Source organism: Lithobates pipiens, unplaced genomic scaffold (genome assembly GCF_037356315.1).
Source record: "Lithobates pipiens isolate NorthernLeopardFrog02 unplaced genomic scaffold, aLitPip1_a1.2 Scaffold_22, whole genome shotgun sequence".
In the NCBI taxonomy this organism is placed as follows: Eukaryota; Metazoa; Chordata; class Amphibia; order Anura; family Ranidae; genus Lithobates; species Lithobates pipiens.
Window position 1 is genome coordinate 101,491,080 of NW_027507784.1, and position 16,097 is coordinate 101,507,176.

Consider the following 16,097-nt stretch of genomic DNA (forward strand, 5'->3'; position numbering starts at 1 on the left):
GGGGGCTAACTCTAACTGCCCTAACAGTTATTACAGTCACAAATGACACCAATGCAAAAAAAAAAAAAAAAAAAAGACATTGGTGTCACTGTGACTGGGGGGCAGGGGTAATTGGGGGGGTGATCGGGGGGTAAAGGGGGGGTGTGAGTGTGCCTGGCATGTTCTACTGTGTGTGTAGAGTGTTGGTGCAACTCACCGATCCGCTCTCCTCCGTGTCGGAACGAAAAATACCGACACGGAGGAGAGAATACATCACTTCCTCTCCTGTGTTTACATTACAGGAGAGGAAGTGATGTCACCGGGGATTTCTATTCGTCGGGAGCGATCGCGAGGGGGTGGCCATGAATGAATGGCCGCCCCCTCGTCCCGGATCGCTCCCGGACGAAAACCGACCGCCGCAGGCACCGGGCGGGGGCCCGATCGGGCCCCCGACCCGCGGGAGGCAAGGGACGTACATGTATGTCCTTATGCCTGCCCGTGCCATTCTACCGACGTACATCGGCGTGCGGCGGTCGGCAACTGGTTAAATACTTACCGCTGTACAAACCTGCAGCTAGGAGTAACCAACATAGGAGCCTGAGAAGTAAGGCCAAAGCTTGCTTGGTCATCTCTCTCATGTGGGTCACAGGAGTGCAGTTATTTTTTGACAACACAGATTCATCTCAGTCTCTCCATGTATCCCAACAATGTCAGGATCCACCCAGATGTCTGACTGTCAGTTGGCTCAGCCTCTCAGAGCACCACTAACAGCCTGAGCCAGCTGCTCCGGTCGCCTCTACAGCTCAGTGACCAATGAGCGCTGGAGGGGCAGAGCACAGAGCAGTGACCGTCAGTCATCGCTCTGCTCAGAGCTGACCAGGGAAATGAGAGACCAGTGGTTACAGCATTCATTTCTCAGGGTTAGAGTTGGTGGGGAACAGATGTAGCATTGGACTGATGCTGCAACCATGCCGGTGAGTATGCAGGGTTTTTTTTTTTCTTTAACTTTCTCCTTTAATTACTTCATTGTTAATGTATTATTTTCTTTAAAGATGGAATATACAGAGAAAATAATGGTAATTTTTTTTTTTTCAAACGTTACATAGTGTGTCCCCCCACCACCACAAGCCTTTTCTAATGTAATCACAGAGCAGGTGACCTGACAAGGGGCCGAAAATAGTAAAGATATCCAACTTTAATGACGTCACTTCAGCTCTTGTGAATTTTGAGGATGTACTGCTCTGCAGTGTTTGCGGCTACACAAGTCCATGAGGACGCGATATAAAGTTTATTACAATTTAAACTGACTGACTTAACCCAGTGACCTAGTGCAGTTCAGGCAGATAAATGGAGGTTGGAAAACAGGCAGTATGCACATGTTCACTCTTTAGCCAACACATAGTGTTCTGGGAATCCTTTGGTATCAGGTATTGGAGACATCTGGAATTGTCAGTTCAGTGGCACCTGTAACTCTTCAAAAGTGAAGATTAGTTTTGCCACCTTTCGGAAAGGTAAGAATTAAACATGATTTACAGGCTGGCGTAGAGCGATAGGATCACATTTTTAATACAGTTATATTGCTTTTCCAGTAAAAAAAAACTTAAAAATAATTAAATAAGCAAATCACAGTTCATGGAAAGTTAGCCGCTTAGAATTAGGTTTCTCTAGTAACTGTTTTTCAGTTAATGACTTGGTTTAGGGTGATAAATCTATGCTATGATAATCATATGAAGAAAATTATAGCTGTAAAAACCAGACTGCAATTTCACTTTGAAGTCAGCTCTACACAAGATTCCATACACATTCTGACAATCTGCTAGTGGATGTTCATTTGCCTACTTGAAGCAACCAGAGAATGGATTTATACTCTTTAATAAAACAAAACAGTAGACCGTGAAATTTCAGCTTTTCATGGACTACGTTATAAAGTATTTAGTATTTTGAACAATAACTGCATAAATGTAGGATATAGTTTGTTAAATCTCAGATTCTTGTACCGCTCTACCCAGAGCAAGATCTCTGCACAAGCAATTCCAGCTATTTTGGTCTGAAATATATTTGAAAAGTTACCTAAAAGTGGAAAACCTAAAAAAAAAAAAAAAAAAAAAAGCGTGTTTTTTTTCTCTCGTTTGTTTTTTGAGAGGAGTGGCCAAGGTTCAAAGCCTAGTCTATGTGATTTTCCATGGCATCCAGGAATCCAATTGGTTTACCCTAGCCTACAAGGAAACGCTGAATTGCTCAACCAATAAAAAAAAAAGGAATATAAACTGGTCTTTAGCAGCCTGGGTTTGCACGATTACATAAACATAAAAGCCATTAATTTATGGGTCAAACAGCACATACAAACTCATTTGAAATGTTTTCATAAGATTTTCTGATTAATGATGTGTCTCAAAGCAATAAAGCATTGTAAAAAATAGGGAAGTTAAATCTAACTACACAGCACTGGTCATGTACCTTGCAAATAAAGAGCTTTGCCTTTAAAAGCAAACATAAGCTACATACAGCTATCTTTACCCCTTGTATTGTTCTATCCATATGTGTAGAAAATCCACCTGCATAATGTTAACAGCTATGGTGACAATGCGACTGATACAAAGGATCAAAACGTCCCCTGAACAATAAAGAGCAGACAGTAAACCTATAGGGAATATTAAATATATTATTTCAATGTTTACCTTGTTTCTGCTTCTCTCTTGGTCTGCAGATGGCTCAGAGCCACTATGAGGAAAGTTGAGGCTTCCGCTAGAAGCAGATTCTTTATGGCTCTCGCCAAACCAGGAGAAGGGCATGCATGTAGGAACCGGAGAATCTGAGTCAGACAGCGACTGGTTACCACCTTCATCCAGTAACTCTCGAGATCCACTGGAAACATTTATTGAAGACAGAATTAGGAAAACCCCGCTGTTACCATGCATCACACAAAACAGAAGACAATTGCTATTTAAAACGCCTTGTTTTTTTTGGCTGGATTCACAGCATATGCATCGCATTTAGCGGGCACTAATGTGCACTAAATGCATTTGTGCCAAATCTTTCCCCCACAGCAGGAGCCAAATTACCAATCCCTTATGTATGTTATGACACATTGCAGCACACTGCGTTGGATTTAAATTCCCTATTTTCAAACAGGGCACATCAACGTGCTGGATTATTGTGTACAGGGCTGATGGAAAACAAAAAAGTATTTTGACATTGCCCCATAGCCAAAAAAGGAAGCAATCTTACATATTTCCAAAGTGAATCTCTGACTTGCACTAGAACTAGTGTCCCCCATTGGAAGATTTCCCCTATATTCCTGCTCTGGGAACAAGCCAAAAATTAGCATTTATTTACTTTCAATTATCATGGTAAACAAGATAAATGGAGAATGAATCTCCCTATGGCAGTGCTTCTCAATGCCTGTCCTTAGGACCCACTTACAGGCCAGGTTTGCAAGATAACTGAAATACGTCTCAGGTGATAAAATTTGCTGCTCAGCGATTGCAGTATTGTAGTTCGCATCTCCCCAAGGTAATACATAAAATCTGGCCTGTTAGTGGGTCCCGAGGACAGGAGTTGAGAAACACTGCCCTATGGAGATGCAGAAAGCAGCAGAACCTGGCAGGCTCTCCAATCAATCCATAAAGTTTGCCTTTATAGTTTGAAATCTTTAAACATGTCTGCAGATCACAAATTAATTTTTCAACCTTCTCGCCTCCACTTCTTTACAGGTACAGAGAATAAACCCCTGCCTTACTATGTGTAAAAACCCATTCCATGTTTATTTTTGCATCTATATTGTAGGAATAAATTAACCTTCCTGTTTATTTGATCAGGGAGAGCTGAGGTCATTTTTACAGACTGTCATCTTGGGCATGATGAGCTTTAAGCATGTTTGGACTGGGATTCAAGCTCACATGTGAGCCACCCTGACAATGTCACCTGTATCTGTCAATCTGCGATCAAGGCATTCCACACCCAGCAGCTGCAAGTATATATGTAGCTACGGGGAACGTCCTGGCTGACAATTGGCCCGCACAGTTGACTTTCTGGCTGGCTCACACGTTGGTTCAGAACCTAGTTGGAACATGCCCAATCGCATCACTATTCTGAGTGAAAAGTTTGCTCATTATGTTCATCAATTTCTAACTGACAACCACTCCCCAACCACATATGCCTATAAAATTTAGAGGACCTTTTAGGACAAGACAGGGGTGCCTCCTGTCCCCCCTCATTTTTATTTTGACACTGGAACCACTCATGTGCCACGTCAGGAATGACCCAAATATTTTAGGCATACAGAAACCATTGGCGCACCATAAGATCGTGGCCTACGCCGATGATTTGATTTTTTTTTTTTTGTTTCCAATCCCCACATCTCTCTCCAACATTTTTGGAAGCCCTATGGGCATACGGTGACCTTTCAAACTACAAGGTCAACTGCGCCAAGTCCGCTATCTTGAATATCTCCGTCCCTGAGGCTGAAGCTCACTGGCTACGCTCATCTTTTATGTTTCATTGGGCAGATAAGTCAATACGTTATCTGGGCGTTGACATCACGCCGGACTTGGCGCATTTGTACCTACACAACTATGTCCCCTTATTACGTAAACTAAAAGTAGACTTTGAGAGTTGGCACTCTAACATTGACCTGGTTCGGTCGATAGAATGCCTTCAAAATGACAACACTCCTGAGGATTTTGTACATATTCCAAACACTGCCGATCCGAATTCCCCTGAAATTCCAACTGAAGGTGCTCATTAGAAATTTTATATGGGCACACAAACCACCCAGAACAAAAAATTACAAACATTATCCAGACCAAAGGAAAAGGGAGGCTTAGGTCTCCCTGACCTGCGTAGATACTATAGGGCGACACTACTGGCTAGGGTAGTGGACTGGCACTGCAACGAACAAAAACAGTGGGTGGGGATGGAGATGGAAGACATCCATCCCCCCTGCTAATCTCCCCATGGCTCATGACAGCTTTCCCAAAAGACATTAGGGACCACCCCCCGATTGGGGCTACACTGACAGCAGTAAGGAGACTGTTCCGCGAAACATTTATCTCGCCTTTGCCCTCCCCCATGACTCCCCTAATTGGAAATCTAGACTTCTGCCCAGGCATTACTAACAAAAGACTGAGACAGTTGACAGTAGTAGGGAGACACCGCTTAGGGGAGGTGTGACCATCTGGAGAGCTCCCGACTTCACACTTCCTGCAAGCAATACAAAAGCGTCCTTACACACCACGAGACTTGACTTCCTTTGAGTCCATTTGTCACAAAAGCGAACCTGTACAGCACACCCTCTCCCTCTTGTACAACCTCCTGACTAATAAAGACGAGGAGTCGATCCCAACGTTCATTCAATTGGAAAAATATTTAGGAACCCACTTCACCCCACAGCAGACAGAAAAAACTGGTACTAGCACACAAGGCCTCCATTGCAAATCAATATGGGAATCAGGGTACAAAATAGTCTCCCGCTGGTACAGGGTTCTGTACCTACTCAAGATGAGTAAAACAATCCCGGATAAATGCTGGAGGTGGAGTAGGAACCATGGGCCATATCTTCTGGGCGTGCCCAGCATTGGGGGTGTTATGGGAGGGGTGACGGCGACGATAAAGAGCATAACCTCTGTGGAACATGAGATGCGGCCTGTGTGTCCGTGGGCTGGGTCCGGAACATCACTGGAATATTCCTGCCGAGTTGCATGGATGGGTCTGGCTGTGACCGGGAGGTCGGCTGGCTCCTGCCCGCTGTATGTATAGCCGCAGATCAAGGCCATTTAGCTGCTGGGGTGCTTCGGTGGAGCTCTGGATGGTGGAGCTCTGTCTCTAAGCGGTCATTCCATTCCGGCGCCAAGCCCCCCCCGAGGCTGCCCATTCTATACCCACTAAAACACCCCTATACTATCAGAGATACAGGGTTTTGAACAAAGTGCTGACACCAAGCCAGAAGGTCCCACTCCTCTTTAATCCAGAGGACATAGTGCCCATGGTTGCCAAAAAGAATATCAAATTTCAAATCGTCTGACCACAGAACAATTTGAAACTTTGCAAGAAACCATTTTTGAGAGCTTTGGCCCACACAAGACCGTGCCGTTTCTGGATCATGCTCAGATATGGCCCAATGTTCTTCCGCCTCTTCCTTGTAAGTACCAATTTTCCACCTTTTTGTTGCCCTGTACCAACTTTGAGACATGTCGGTGCCATCAATTTCAAAATTACCTTATGTTTTTCTTAATATGGGTACAGTTTCTCAGTTTAATATATACGCACACGCATGGGCGCACGCACACACACACACACACACTTAACCCCTGCTTGACCTCATCTCCAACTCCCTTAAGTTATTTCTTGCAGTTAGCGAAACCTGTTTTTTCAGATTTCTGAATCTTCCTTTCCAGGTGCCGTCTCCCATGGTGGCCTTCCCTGGACTCACTCACCCAGACCAATGAACAAAATTGGGTGGAGCTGGAATCCTATCCCCACAAAGCATTGTCCAAGTTCTTCATTAACCTCTCTCTATTCCTCTCATCATTTCAATCTAACTGTATTTGTCTTTGCACATTAATTTCTTCTTTTGCCGGTGTCATGCTTCCTTGATTACTTCTTTGCCAGATACCATACTTTCTCTCCTCTGAAACACTATCATTCTTGGTGACTTCAATGTCCCTATTAATGCTAACACCCCAGCTAAAATTCAAATTCTCTAACCTCAACTTTTGATCTTTTGACTCAACACCATGGCTACACATTCCAACGCCTCCAACAAATTTTTTACCACTCCCATCAGCTCATTCCCCACAGTTACAACCTTTTGTACCACTTGCCCACCCTATTAGATCGTAAGCTCTTCTGAGCAGGGCCCTCTTAATCCTCTTGTATTGTCTCCTTTTTATATTGTAAAGTGCTGCGTAAACTGTTGACACTATATAAATCCCGAATAATAAATAATATTCACTCTGGCAGCAATATCCATGACCTTGTATTATCACATTTCTGGACTCCTTGCAAACTCTACAACAGAATGTAAGCTCCCTTGAGCAGGGTCCCCCTCCAACCCACTTGTCTTGAGATGTATTAAAACTATACAGTCTCCCTTTATTTTCTAAAGCGTTGGAGAAATGAATAGTAGTAATATCATAGGGCTGGTATTATATGATTTTAGGTCAATAACAGCTAGCAGATCATCTTATTAATTCATCCCACACAAAACTAACATTTAACGTTGTAAGAAGCAAAGTTAAATAATGTCCTAACCTTATAAATATTTAAAATTTGCTGAAGTTATAAAAAAAAATGATAAAAAAAAAAAAAAAAAAAAAAACGCAAACAAAAGATTTACCGACTGTCCAAGGATCCTCTCTGGCTATCCCGGTCCAGTTTTTTGCCTTTGCCTCCAGACTTTCGCAGTCCCCTAAAGAAACAAAATTAGACTTATGAAACACTTTTATGTAACCTCCGATTTATCCTGGGGTCACATAATGCTATTCACGCTCTTCAATTGTAGGCAGCTGTAAATATGCCTCTCTCATCTGTTAATACATACTGAATTATATAAATATGAGGACATTCTTAAATGATTGGAAGACTCCATTCTTTATGATGGTTTTAAAAATATTCTTTGTAAAACTCTTAAAAAGGGGATGACCGCTTATGGAGAACTCGCATTATTCAAACCAAAAAAATAAATAAATAATGTTCTTTACAAAACTATAGGTTGCTCTTAAATTACTCCCTATATTCCCCATTTATAGATCACCAAAACAATGATTTACATAAACATGCTTTACAATTCACTTCATTCCTTGCACTCGTGGTACTTAAAGCAAATCGAACCCAAATAATAAAATCTCACATAAGTTCTAACATGTTAACGTAATTTCAAAGGTTGTGCTTCAGTCATGGTTCACACTAGCCCACACATCACACTGCATTCCTGGGCAATCCAGTGTAGTGCGATGTGCAGACACCTTTTTTGGAGCCGCATCGCACGGTCATTTTGTACCATGTGATCCGGTGTGAGAAAACCACACTGCACAAGTGATCCTTTTGGGGGTGTCATTAAATTTGTATCGACACCTACAGCAGATCACAAACACAGTGTGATTGCAATGCAGTGTGGGAAAGGAGCAAGGATTGCTGCGTTTTCCCGCACCGTGCGTGTGTGAACCTAGGCATAATCCAATCTGCAGCTTTCAATAAACGCATACCTGATAATCCTGCCATGCAATTCTCTTTCAGGCATGTCTTGTTTATGGGGTGACAGCTGTCCCCTAAATGTGATCTTGTGTTGTCACCATAACATGCGCCACTGCTTAAGACTACAAGCAGGTGCGCCAACACACACCCCCCCTACAGGCACAGTCCACTTTTACTATCTGGAAGTTTTCCCACAGCAATGGTGTGCCTATGCTGGAGCTCATGTATATAGAAAGGAAGTGGTCGAAAAAGCTGCAGGAGATGAGCAGCACAGAGACGTAAAAAAAATAAATAAAAAAAAAAACAACAACAAAAACCTATACTTTAGAAAAAAAAAAAAATTGTTTACGATACAGTGCTTTAGCAAACTACATTTTTCAGTTCTGGTTTAGATCTACTTAGTGTAGTTTTTCCATTACAAAAGCAGACAGATTTCAGTGATAATTTGGGAAGAAACAAATTAACCTACTAATTAGGTTTTTGACTTTGAGGAACACCACGTACATCTGGTGGAGGTAAAAATGAGAGGTTATAGAGCAGGGATATGCAATTAGCAGACCTCCAGCTGTTGCAGAACTACAAGTCCCATGAGGCATAGCAAGACTGACAGCCACAAGCATGACACCCAGAGGCAGAGGCGTGATGGGACTTATAGTTTTGCAACATCTGGAGGTCCGCTAATTGCATATCCCTGTTATAGAGTAATCTACTCGAAGGACAGCTGTGAAGCAAAGCACAAGTGTTAACCAATGAGCTATCCTGATCATTAAATAGGCTTTTTGTTTTGGACAGAGTGGAGAGGGATTAGAAAACCTGTCTTGGCTTTTATTGCTGTCTATGCCCCTATTAGGGAGATTCACCCTCTCCATTTGTTCTCTTTTTGGTTATGAACTAAATCGAACGTGAAAGAAAAATCCCAAGTTTTTGGCTGTCCCCAGAACAGTTAGAGGGGAAATCCATTATGGATGCCGTTTGGCCTTCCCATGTCATCAGTGTGCTGTGGATCTGGAGGCGATCCCGTTTGCTTTTTATGGCATGCTTACTTGTAGCATACGTTTGATTATACTGTTTTTAAATCACTCAATAAAAACTGCATAGTGGTAAGGCACTAGGGTCGGTGCACCCTCTTTGTTGTTGGTTTTGCAGGCATTCATAAGGATACTCAGTCCTGAGGGGACAGCAAAGCATATTGGTGCTCAACCAATGTCAGCTTAAAGGAAAGCATAGTAAGCCTCAAAGCATACCACCCAAAAAGGCAGGTGAGCATTTTTTGGATTCACAAGAATAAGGGGCTGAGGAACGCTCTTACCCAAAATCAGGAAACCTCCTCTTGTGCTTCCCAGTGGCTTCATTTGCGTCAGTGGTTTTGTCTTCACTTCTCTTCTCCTCTATGTGATCAAACAAGGCTTACATCAACAAAACTGACAGCAAATTGAAATTATATTTCTGCACGAGAACAGATGGGTCATCCAAACACTACTCAGGTCTACATCTTCTGTATTCTGTACAATCGATCATTTGCAATCCAGACAAATTCACTACACAAAGTGAGAGAAAGTTTCTCCCCACCAAGCTACAAAAGAAAACAATCCTCCTTGGACCTTCCTACAACTACATGGTCAGAAAGAGGTGGTCAACTTCAGCTTTTCGTAAAAACGTTGCTGCAAAATTAAGACAGTAGTAGATAACGTCTTGTGTAGAAGATGCTGAAAGACATGGCAGTTTTGGATCTACCCAACCTGTGCCCTTGTGGAGATCTGTTGCTTATTCAGGTTAAGTCTATAACAAGGTGGGAACACGTTAATGTAGAACATACTAGCTCCAACAAGAATAAAGATATCCTAGAAATGTTGGTCCCAAAAGTCAATTTATGATGCTCTGGCTACATGAACTCCTAGACGGAGCCAGTCCTTTAGCAACCAGTCCATGTTCTAGTTGCTTTGGTTTCAAGTTCATCTTGGAACTTGGCAGGTACAATACACACCAAGTGGACATTGCACTAAACTAGACCCGACCTCTTAACAACTCCCTAATGCTCATACATTTGGGACATCAGGTTTCCAAGAAGGCTGCTAAACATGTGCCGCCACTGCCACTCCTAGATGAGCATTTACATATTAGTTATTATCATGAGGAGCTAGCAGTAAAGCTGGCCCTCTCCCATCTATTCCCCCCTTCTCTTTGACAGGCAGATAAGGCCTATGCACTCCACTACCATCAAAAGTTTATGGCTGGTCTTATACTTTAACTCTACCCTACCCTTTGACCATAGAGGTATTGCGCTTTGATACTTCCCCTATATAATCACTAAATACTGCTGCTAGCGGAGATGTGCAGCCTGCTCCATTTAAAGCTGACTGTACACTGCAGGACTTTTGTTAAAAGAAGAAGTCCAGCCAAAGCTCATTTGGCTGGACTCATTATGAATCACAGGAGTGTAATTTGTTTTTCACTCCTGTGATCCATTTTCAGCAGACAGCCCAGTACTCCAATGAGTGAGGAGGGAGCAGAGCTGCTGATTGACAGTCAGCAGCTCTCTGCTCGGGGAGCTGTCAGAACTGAGCGATCGGAGGGGTTTGATTGCTCGGTTCTCAGTGGAGAAGCATCGGAGGACAAATGCTGCATCCACCCAAGTATAAATAATAATAAAAAAATAAAAAAAACACAAACCCATACTTTTCTCTAATTCAACCCACAGGGCTTAAAAGAGATCACTTGAATTCCCCATACATAAGAAACAGTATGGATGGAAAAATATCTCCTGCCTTCAACTGGAACCAGACATAATTCCCTACATGTACGGCAAGCTTAGTGGAAGTGGAATTCCTGCCTAACACCAAATATCATAAATGTCCCTTCCCCACTCCTGCTACCTATCCTACCTACCCCATGTTAAAAAAATATGTACAGTGGAGAAATTATTTTAACCCCGGCGGATTGTAATTTGCCCACTTACAAAGAAACTAAGAGTCTATAATTTATCATAGGTGTATTTTAAAAGACAGAACATCAACCAAAAATCCATAAAAAACATGATACACGTGTTATAAATGGAGTTACAGTTCAGTGAATAAAATAAGTATTTAATCCCCAAGCAAAACATGACTTAGTACTTGGTGGAGAAACCCTTGTTGGCAAGCACAGAGGTAAGATGTCTTATAGTTGGTGACCAGGTTTGCACACATCTCATGAGGGGATTTTGGTCCAATACTTACGGTTTCTTGGTTTTCGCTTGGTAGCTCGAAGTTTCAGCTCCTGCCATCATTTTTCTATAGGATCCATGACCTTAATGTGTTTCTTCTTGAGCCACTCCTTTGTTGCCTTGGCAGTATGGTTTGGGTCATTGTCATGCTGGAAGACTAATCTTCAGTGTTCTGGCTGAGGGAAGAAGGTTCTCATCCAAGATTTTTCATAACATGTCCAATGGTCAATTGGCTCCTCAATGCGGCAAAGTCAGCCTGTCCATCAGAGAAACAGCCCCAAAACATAAGGTTTCCACCTCCGTGTTTGACTGTAGGGATGGTGTTCTTAGAGTCATAGTTCACATTTTCCTTCCTCCAAACATGGAATGTCAAGTTAATGCCAAAGAGTTCAATTCTGGTCTCATCTGACCACAGCATTTTCTCCCAATCCTTCTATGAATCATTTAGATGTTCACTGGCAAACTTCAGATGGGCCTGTACATGTGCCTTCTTGAGGGGGACCTTGCGGGCGCTCCAGGATTTCATTACCATTGGTATTGTTACCAATGGTTTGTTTGGAAACTATGGTCCCAACTGCCTTGAAATCATTCACAAGTTCCTCTCGTGTAGTTCTGGGCTGATCCCTTACTTGTCTAATGATCATCCTTGCCCCATGAGGCAAATATCGTGCATGAAGCTCCAGACAGAGGGCGATTGATGGTTATTTCGTATTTCTTCCCTTTTTCAAATAATCGCTCCACCAGTTATCGCCTTCTCACCAAGCTTCTTGCTGATGGTCTTGTAGCCCATTCCAGACGTATGCAAGTCTACAATCTTGTCCCTGATGTCCTTTGACAGCTCTTTGGTCTTGCCCATGATGGCGAGGTTTGAACAGAAGAAAGGTGTCACAGGTGGACCGGTGTCTTTTATACAGATAAAACGAGTAGTTGGAGCACCTTCTTAAATTTGACAGGACCAACCTTGTGTACCACATCAGCTGTGGCCAGTCTGTGGGAGCCAGAGTTATTATTGGTTGGTAGGGGATCAAATACGTTTTACTCACTGACCTGCAAATCAATAACATTTGTATTGTGTGTTTTTTCTGGAATTTTGGTTCATATTCTATCCTTTTAAATACATCTATGATAACAATTATAGATCCTTCATTTCTTTGTAAGTATGCAAACTTACAAAACAAACTACTACAAAATATGCAAGGGGATCAAATATTTTTGCCACCGTATACCTACCTTTTTCAGTTTGCTCTAGTCAGCATAATCACACAACTCTGTCTCCCCTACGTCAGGAAGCAGCAGCTTCAGGGGAAAAGGAACACCAACAGCTGGGCTATAGGAGCCTATGGGTGACATCATGGCTCTGGGACTTCCCAGGTGTTGACAAGCACTTCCCGCTATGCAAACTGGAGCTGCGGATCGCATGTCCAGTGGAATTAAAAAAAAGGCAATTAGACCTTTTTGCATAGGGTAGGCAGGTTAGGGGGAGGGGAAATTGTTACAGGAATTCCACTTTACGTTCATCTAGACTTGGTGATACCCTGTTTCCCCGAAAAATAAGACCTAGCATGATTGTCAGTGATGGCTGCAATATAAGCCTTACCCACCCCAAATAAGCCCTACCCTGTTTCCCCGAAACTTACTACCCTGAAAAGAAGACCTACAAGGACTTTAACTAGGTCTTATTTGGGGGGTAGGGCTTATATTGCAGCCATCACCGACAATCACACTAGGTCTTATTTTCAGGGAAACAGTGTAGTTATATCAGGAACGCTGAGCCAAGGACGATTTTTCTGCTGAAATCCAAGGTTTGAGAATCTACAGGTTGAAACCCTTGGAAATCTACTCAGGATTAAAATGCCAGTGCGTTTTTTTTTTTTTCTTTTTTTTTTTTTTAAACCAAAGCCTATTTAAAAAAAAAAATAAAAAAATAAATAAATAAATAAAAAAAAGGTGCTCACTGCATTCTTAAACTGGGGTTAATTATCTCCAAAAAAGAAAAATCCCCCCCTTCTTGTGATGAAAAATACTGTATGTTTTAAGAAAAAGAGACATTGACATTCTGATTAGTAAGGGAGCCGATAAATGTAAACCTGTTAGCGGAGTTATTGAGATGTTGTTAATGGCCCAATTTGTTGTATATAGGATGCATGCATTCAGCTACTTGAAATAAATAGAACATGCACTCACTTCATTTTACGTCAGAAAAGACAAACTTAGGTTTTAAGTCTTCTTTTAATGAGCTGCCCTTTAATATAGTGCTGGACCTGTCAAACATTACAAATATGTTTGAATAGAGTCTGCTGTAAAATCTGTATTTCCTCTCTTGTACAAGGGCACAGCAGAGAGGTACATGAGAGGTACCCTGTCAATTGTCATACGTCCTGCAGTTCAGTCAAATATACTTTGACTGTGCAGTTTGCAGGGTGAATAAACAAAAGCACTGACGTATTTGGTCTGCATATGGAAACAAACTCTGTAGTAGAGAGTTGCCACCTGATACAAGCTGCATACTATTACTCTTCAGTAGAGATCCTCTGACCTTGAATCATACTTATGGAGAAAAAAAAAATAAAAAAAACTGAGCTTCTCTTTAGATCTTATTGCCACCTTTTTTCAGAACACAGACTTAAATACCTAAGCTTACCTTTGGCGACTTTGCCTTTGCCTTTAGATTCTCTCACTTTGGTATTCCTAGTGTATCCACCTGAGGAACTCTGAGCTAGCCCTTCCTCAGTGGGAGACTGACTGGAGGTTAGAATGGTTTCAGTGTTAGTCCTGTGTGCTGGGGAAGAGGAAGTGGAAATGGAGGGGATTGGCTCCAAGAGAGTACCTAAACTCTCAGCTGCTCGGGGCTTTTCAGTCCTTTGATCATCATCCTGGGCAGCTGCCAACACCAGCCGCTCTTCTGTCTCTTCTCTTACTTTCTCACAAGGGCTCACTGTTTCTACCAGAATTGCATCTTCAATATCTTCCTCCTGTAGAAAGAACACACACACACACACACTTTTTCTTTAGAGCACCCAGGTATTGGCTCGCAACATTGTGCTAGTACCAATTATTCACTATAATACAACACATCCTTTTAGTATGTTTAAATATGACTACCTTAGAAAAAAAATATTGCACTGGCAGACTTCCATTGTAACTTTCAATTACAAATATATTTACTTAAGAAAACAATTCTGTGACAATACAAAATTAAAAAAATGTATGTACCCAAAAATTTGCATTATGTAAATGTCAGGTTAGCACTGTCTGCAGCTTTGTCTGCTGCCCACTAATGAATCTTGAAGATACACAGAACAGCTCAGGCTCATGTTTTTGTGGGCCCATGAGTCCCGACAGTTATCTGTCACACAGATCTGCATTACACCAGCTTCTTCGTCACAGTAGGGTTCCAAGATAAACCTAACTAGTCTTTAAAGGATAAGTTCACCTTTTGCAGGGAAAAAAAAAAAAAAGTATTATATAAGATTTTAAAAAAGCATTGCACCCGTGACTAGCAGATTGTGGTTGCCATGCAGGAGTCATGCAGACTTGTCACTATCTGTCTGCTTGTACCTTGTATGACCAGGCAGATACAGGAAGAGAGAATGAATTACCTAAAGCACTCAACAGCATCATGGTAGTTCATTGAGAGCTACAAGCCGACAGCCACAAAGGATGTCGGTACTTAGTTTCCTCATTCACAGATCTCTGAATGAATAACGCAGCCGGGCCATAATACTTCTGCTCTACATTACGGAAACAATCTACAACCAAAAAAACATAAGTTAGCACAACCCCAGTGTTAATATATGGCTGTGTAACTATGGGGAAAAAAAAAAAAAAAAAACACCTAACCACCTGACCCCGATGCTTAGATATACCACAAAAAAATGTGACATTGCATGTCCCTTCTAGATAACAAAGTCTGCCTGCCAACAGTAACAGCTTTAAGGGCAGAAGCACATGGGTGATTTTTGGGTGGCTTATTCCACTTACAATGGGTGATAAAATGGTGGCGGCTCAAACCATACAGTATGCACAACAGTGTGTGTACAGCTCTTTGGTGTTCATTTTTGCAGTTAGCATCGATTATAGTGAGAACAATCAGATACTCTACAGAAATGGTGGAGAAGCAGCTTTTCCAGTGTGAAAAGCGACATTAGGTACTGTGAGGTATGAGGAAATTGAAAGAAAGTTTCCCTTCTGGAAGTTCTGTGCATCTCTAGTGGCATTTGACCACTGCACTGACTGACAAGTCTTCTGACCACCATAGGGCAGTAAGTTTAGGCTGGCAAGCCCAAAGAGGACTGTAAATGAGTTGTTTCTGCTGTGGTGACTTGAACAGAAATAACTGGAGTAGGAAATTAACTATTTTGCCAAGTTTTTTTTCTTTTTTAAAGCTTGATCCTAATGGATAGTTTTCAGTAAGCGCATAATTCATCAAATGAAAAATCATAGTACATACCTCTGTATAGGAGATTTTCCCTTCAGCAGTCAAAGGCTCTTTGATTTTGTGCCGGGATGGCCGCTGGCGTTTCACTTTAAGTGCAAGCTGAGCTTTGGCTTTGTGTGCACTGGTGTCCAAGCGTTGGATTTCTCCCACACATGCATCAAAATCTACAAGCAGGACACAGACTAAGTCAAGTCTAACACATGCGTTGTTTTAATCAGGTTTAATCACCGTGAATGCTGTGTTCTGTGTCAAACTGAGAGCAAAAGTAAACACATAATCAAGGGC

The 16,097-nt window shown here is 42.0% G+C and overlaps 1 protein-coding gene across 4 annotated transcripts in view; it reads right to left on the reverse strand.

Moving 5' to 3' along the window:
• Positions 1-16,097, reverse strand: part of LOC143924007 (neurabin-1-like) — a 205,903-nt gene that overhangs the window by 39,918 nt on the left and 149,888 nt on the right. For 3 of the 4 annotated variants that reach the window (XM_077448010.1, XM_077448009.1, XM_077448011.1), the window contains exons 12-16: positions 15,825-15,976; positions 14,016-14,346; positions 9,482-9,560; positions 7,316-7,387; positions 2,658-2,844 (exon numbers count right to left, since the gene is read on the reverse strand). In XM_077448010.1, coding sequence (XP_077304136.1) covers positions 2,658-2,844; positions 7,316-7,387; positions 9,482-9,560; positions 14,016-14,346; positions 15,825-15,976 — 821 coding nt within the window. The remainder of the gene's footprint in view (positions 1-2,657; positions 2,845-7,315; positions 7,388-9,481; positions 9,561-14,015; positions 14,347-15,824; positions 15,977-16,097) is intronic. The other variant, XM_077448012.1, reaches the window with a different exon arrangement.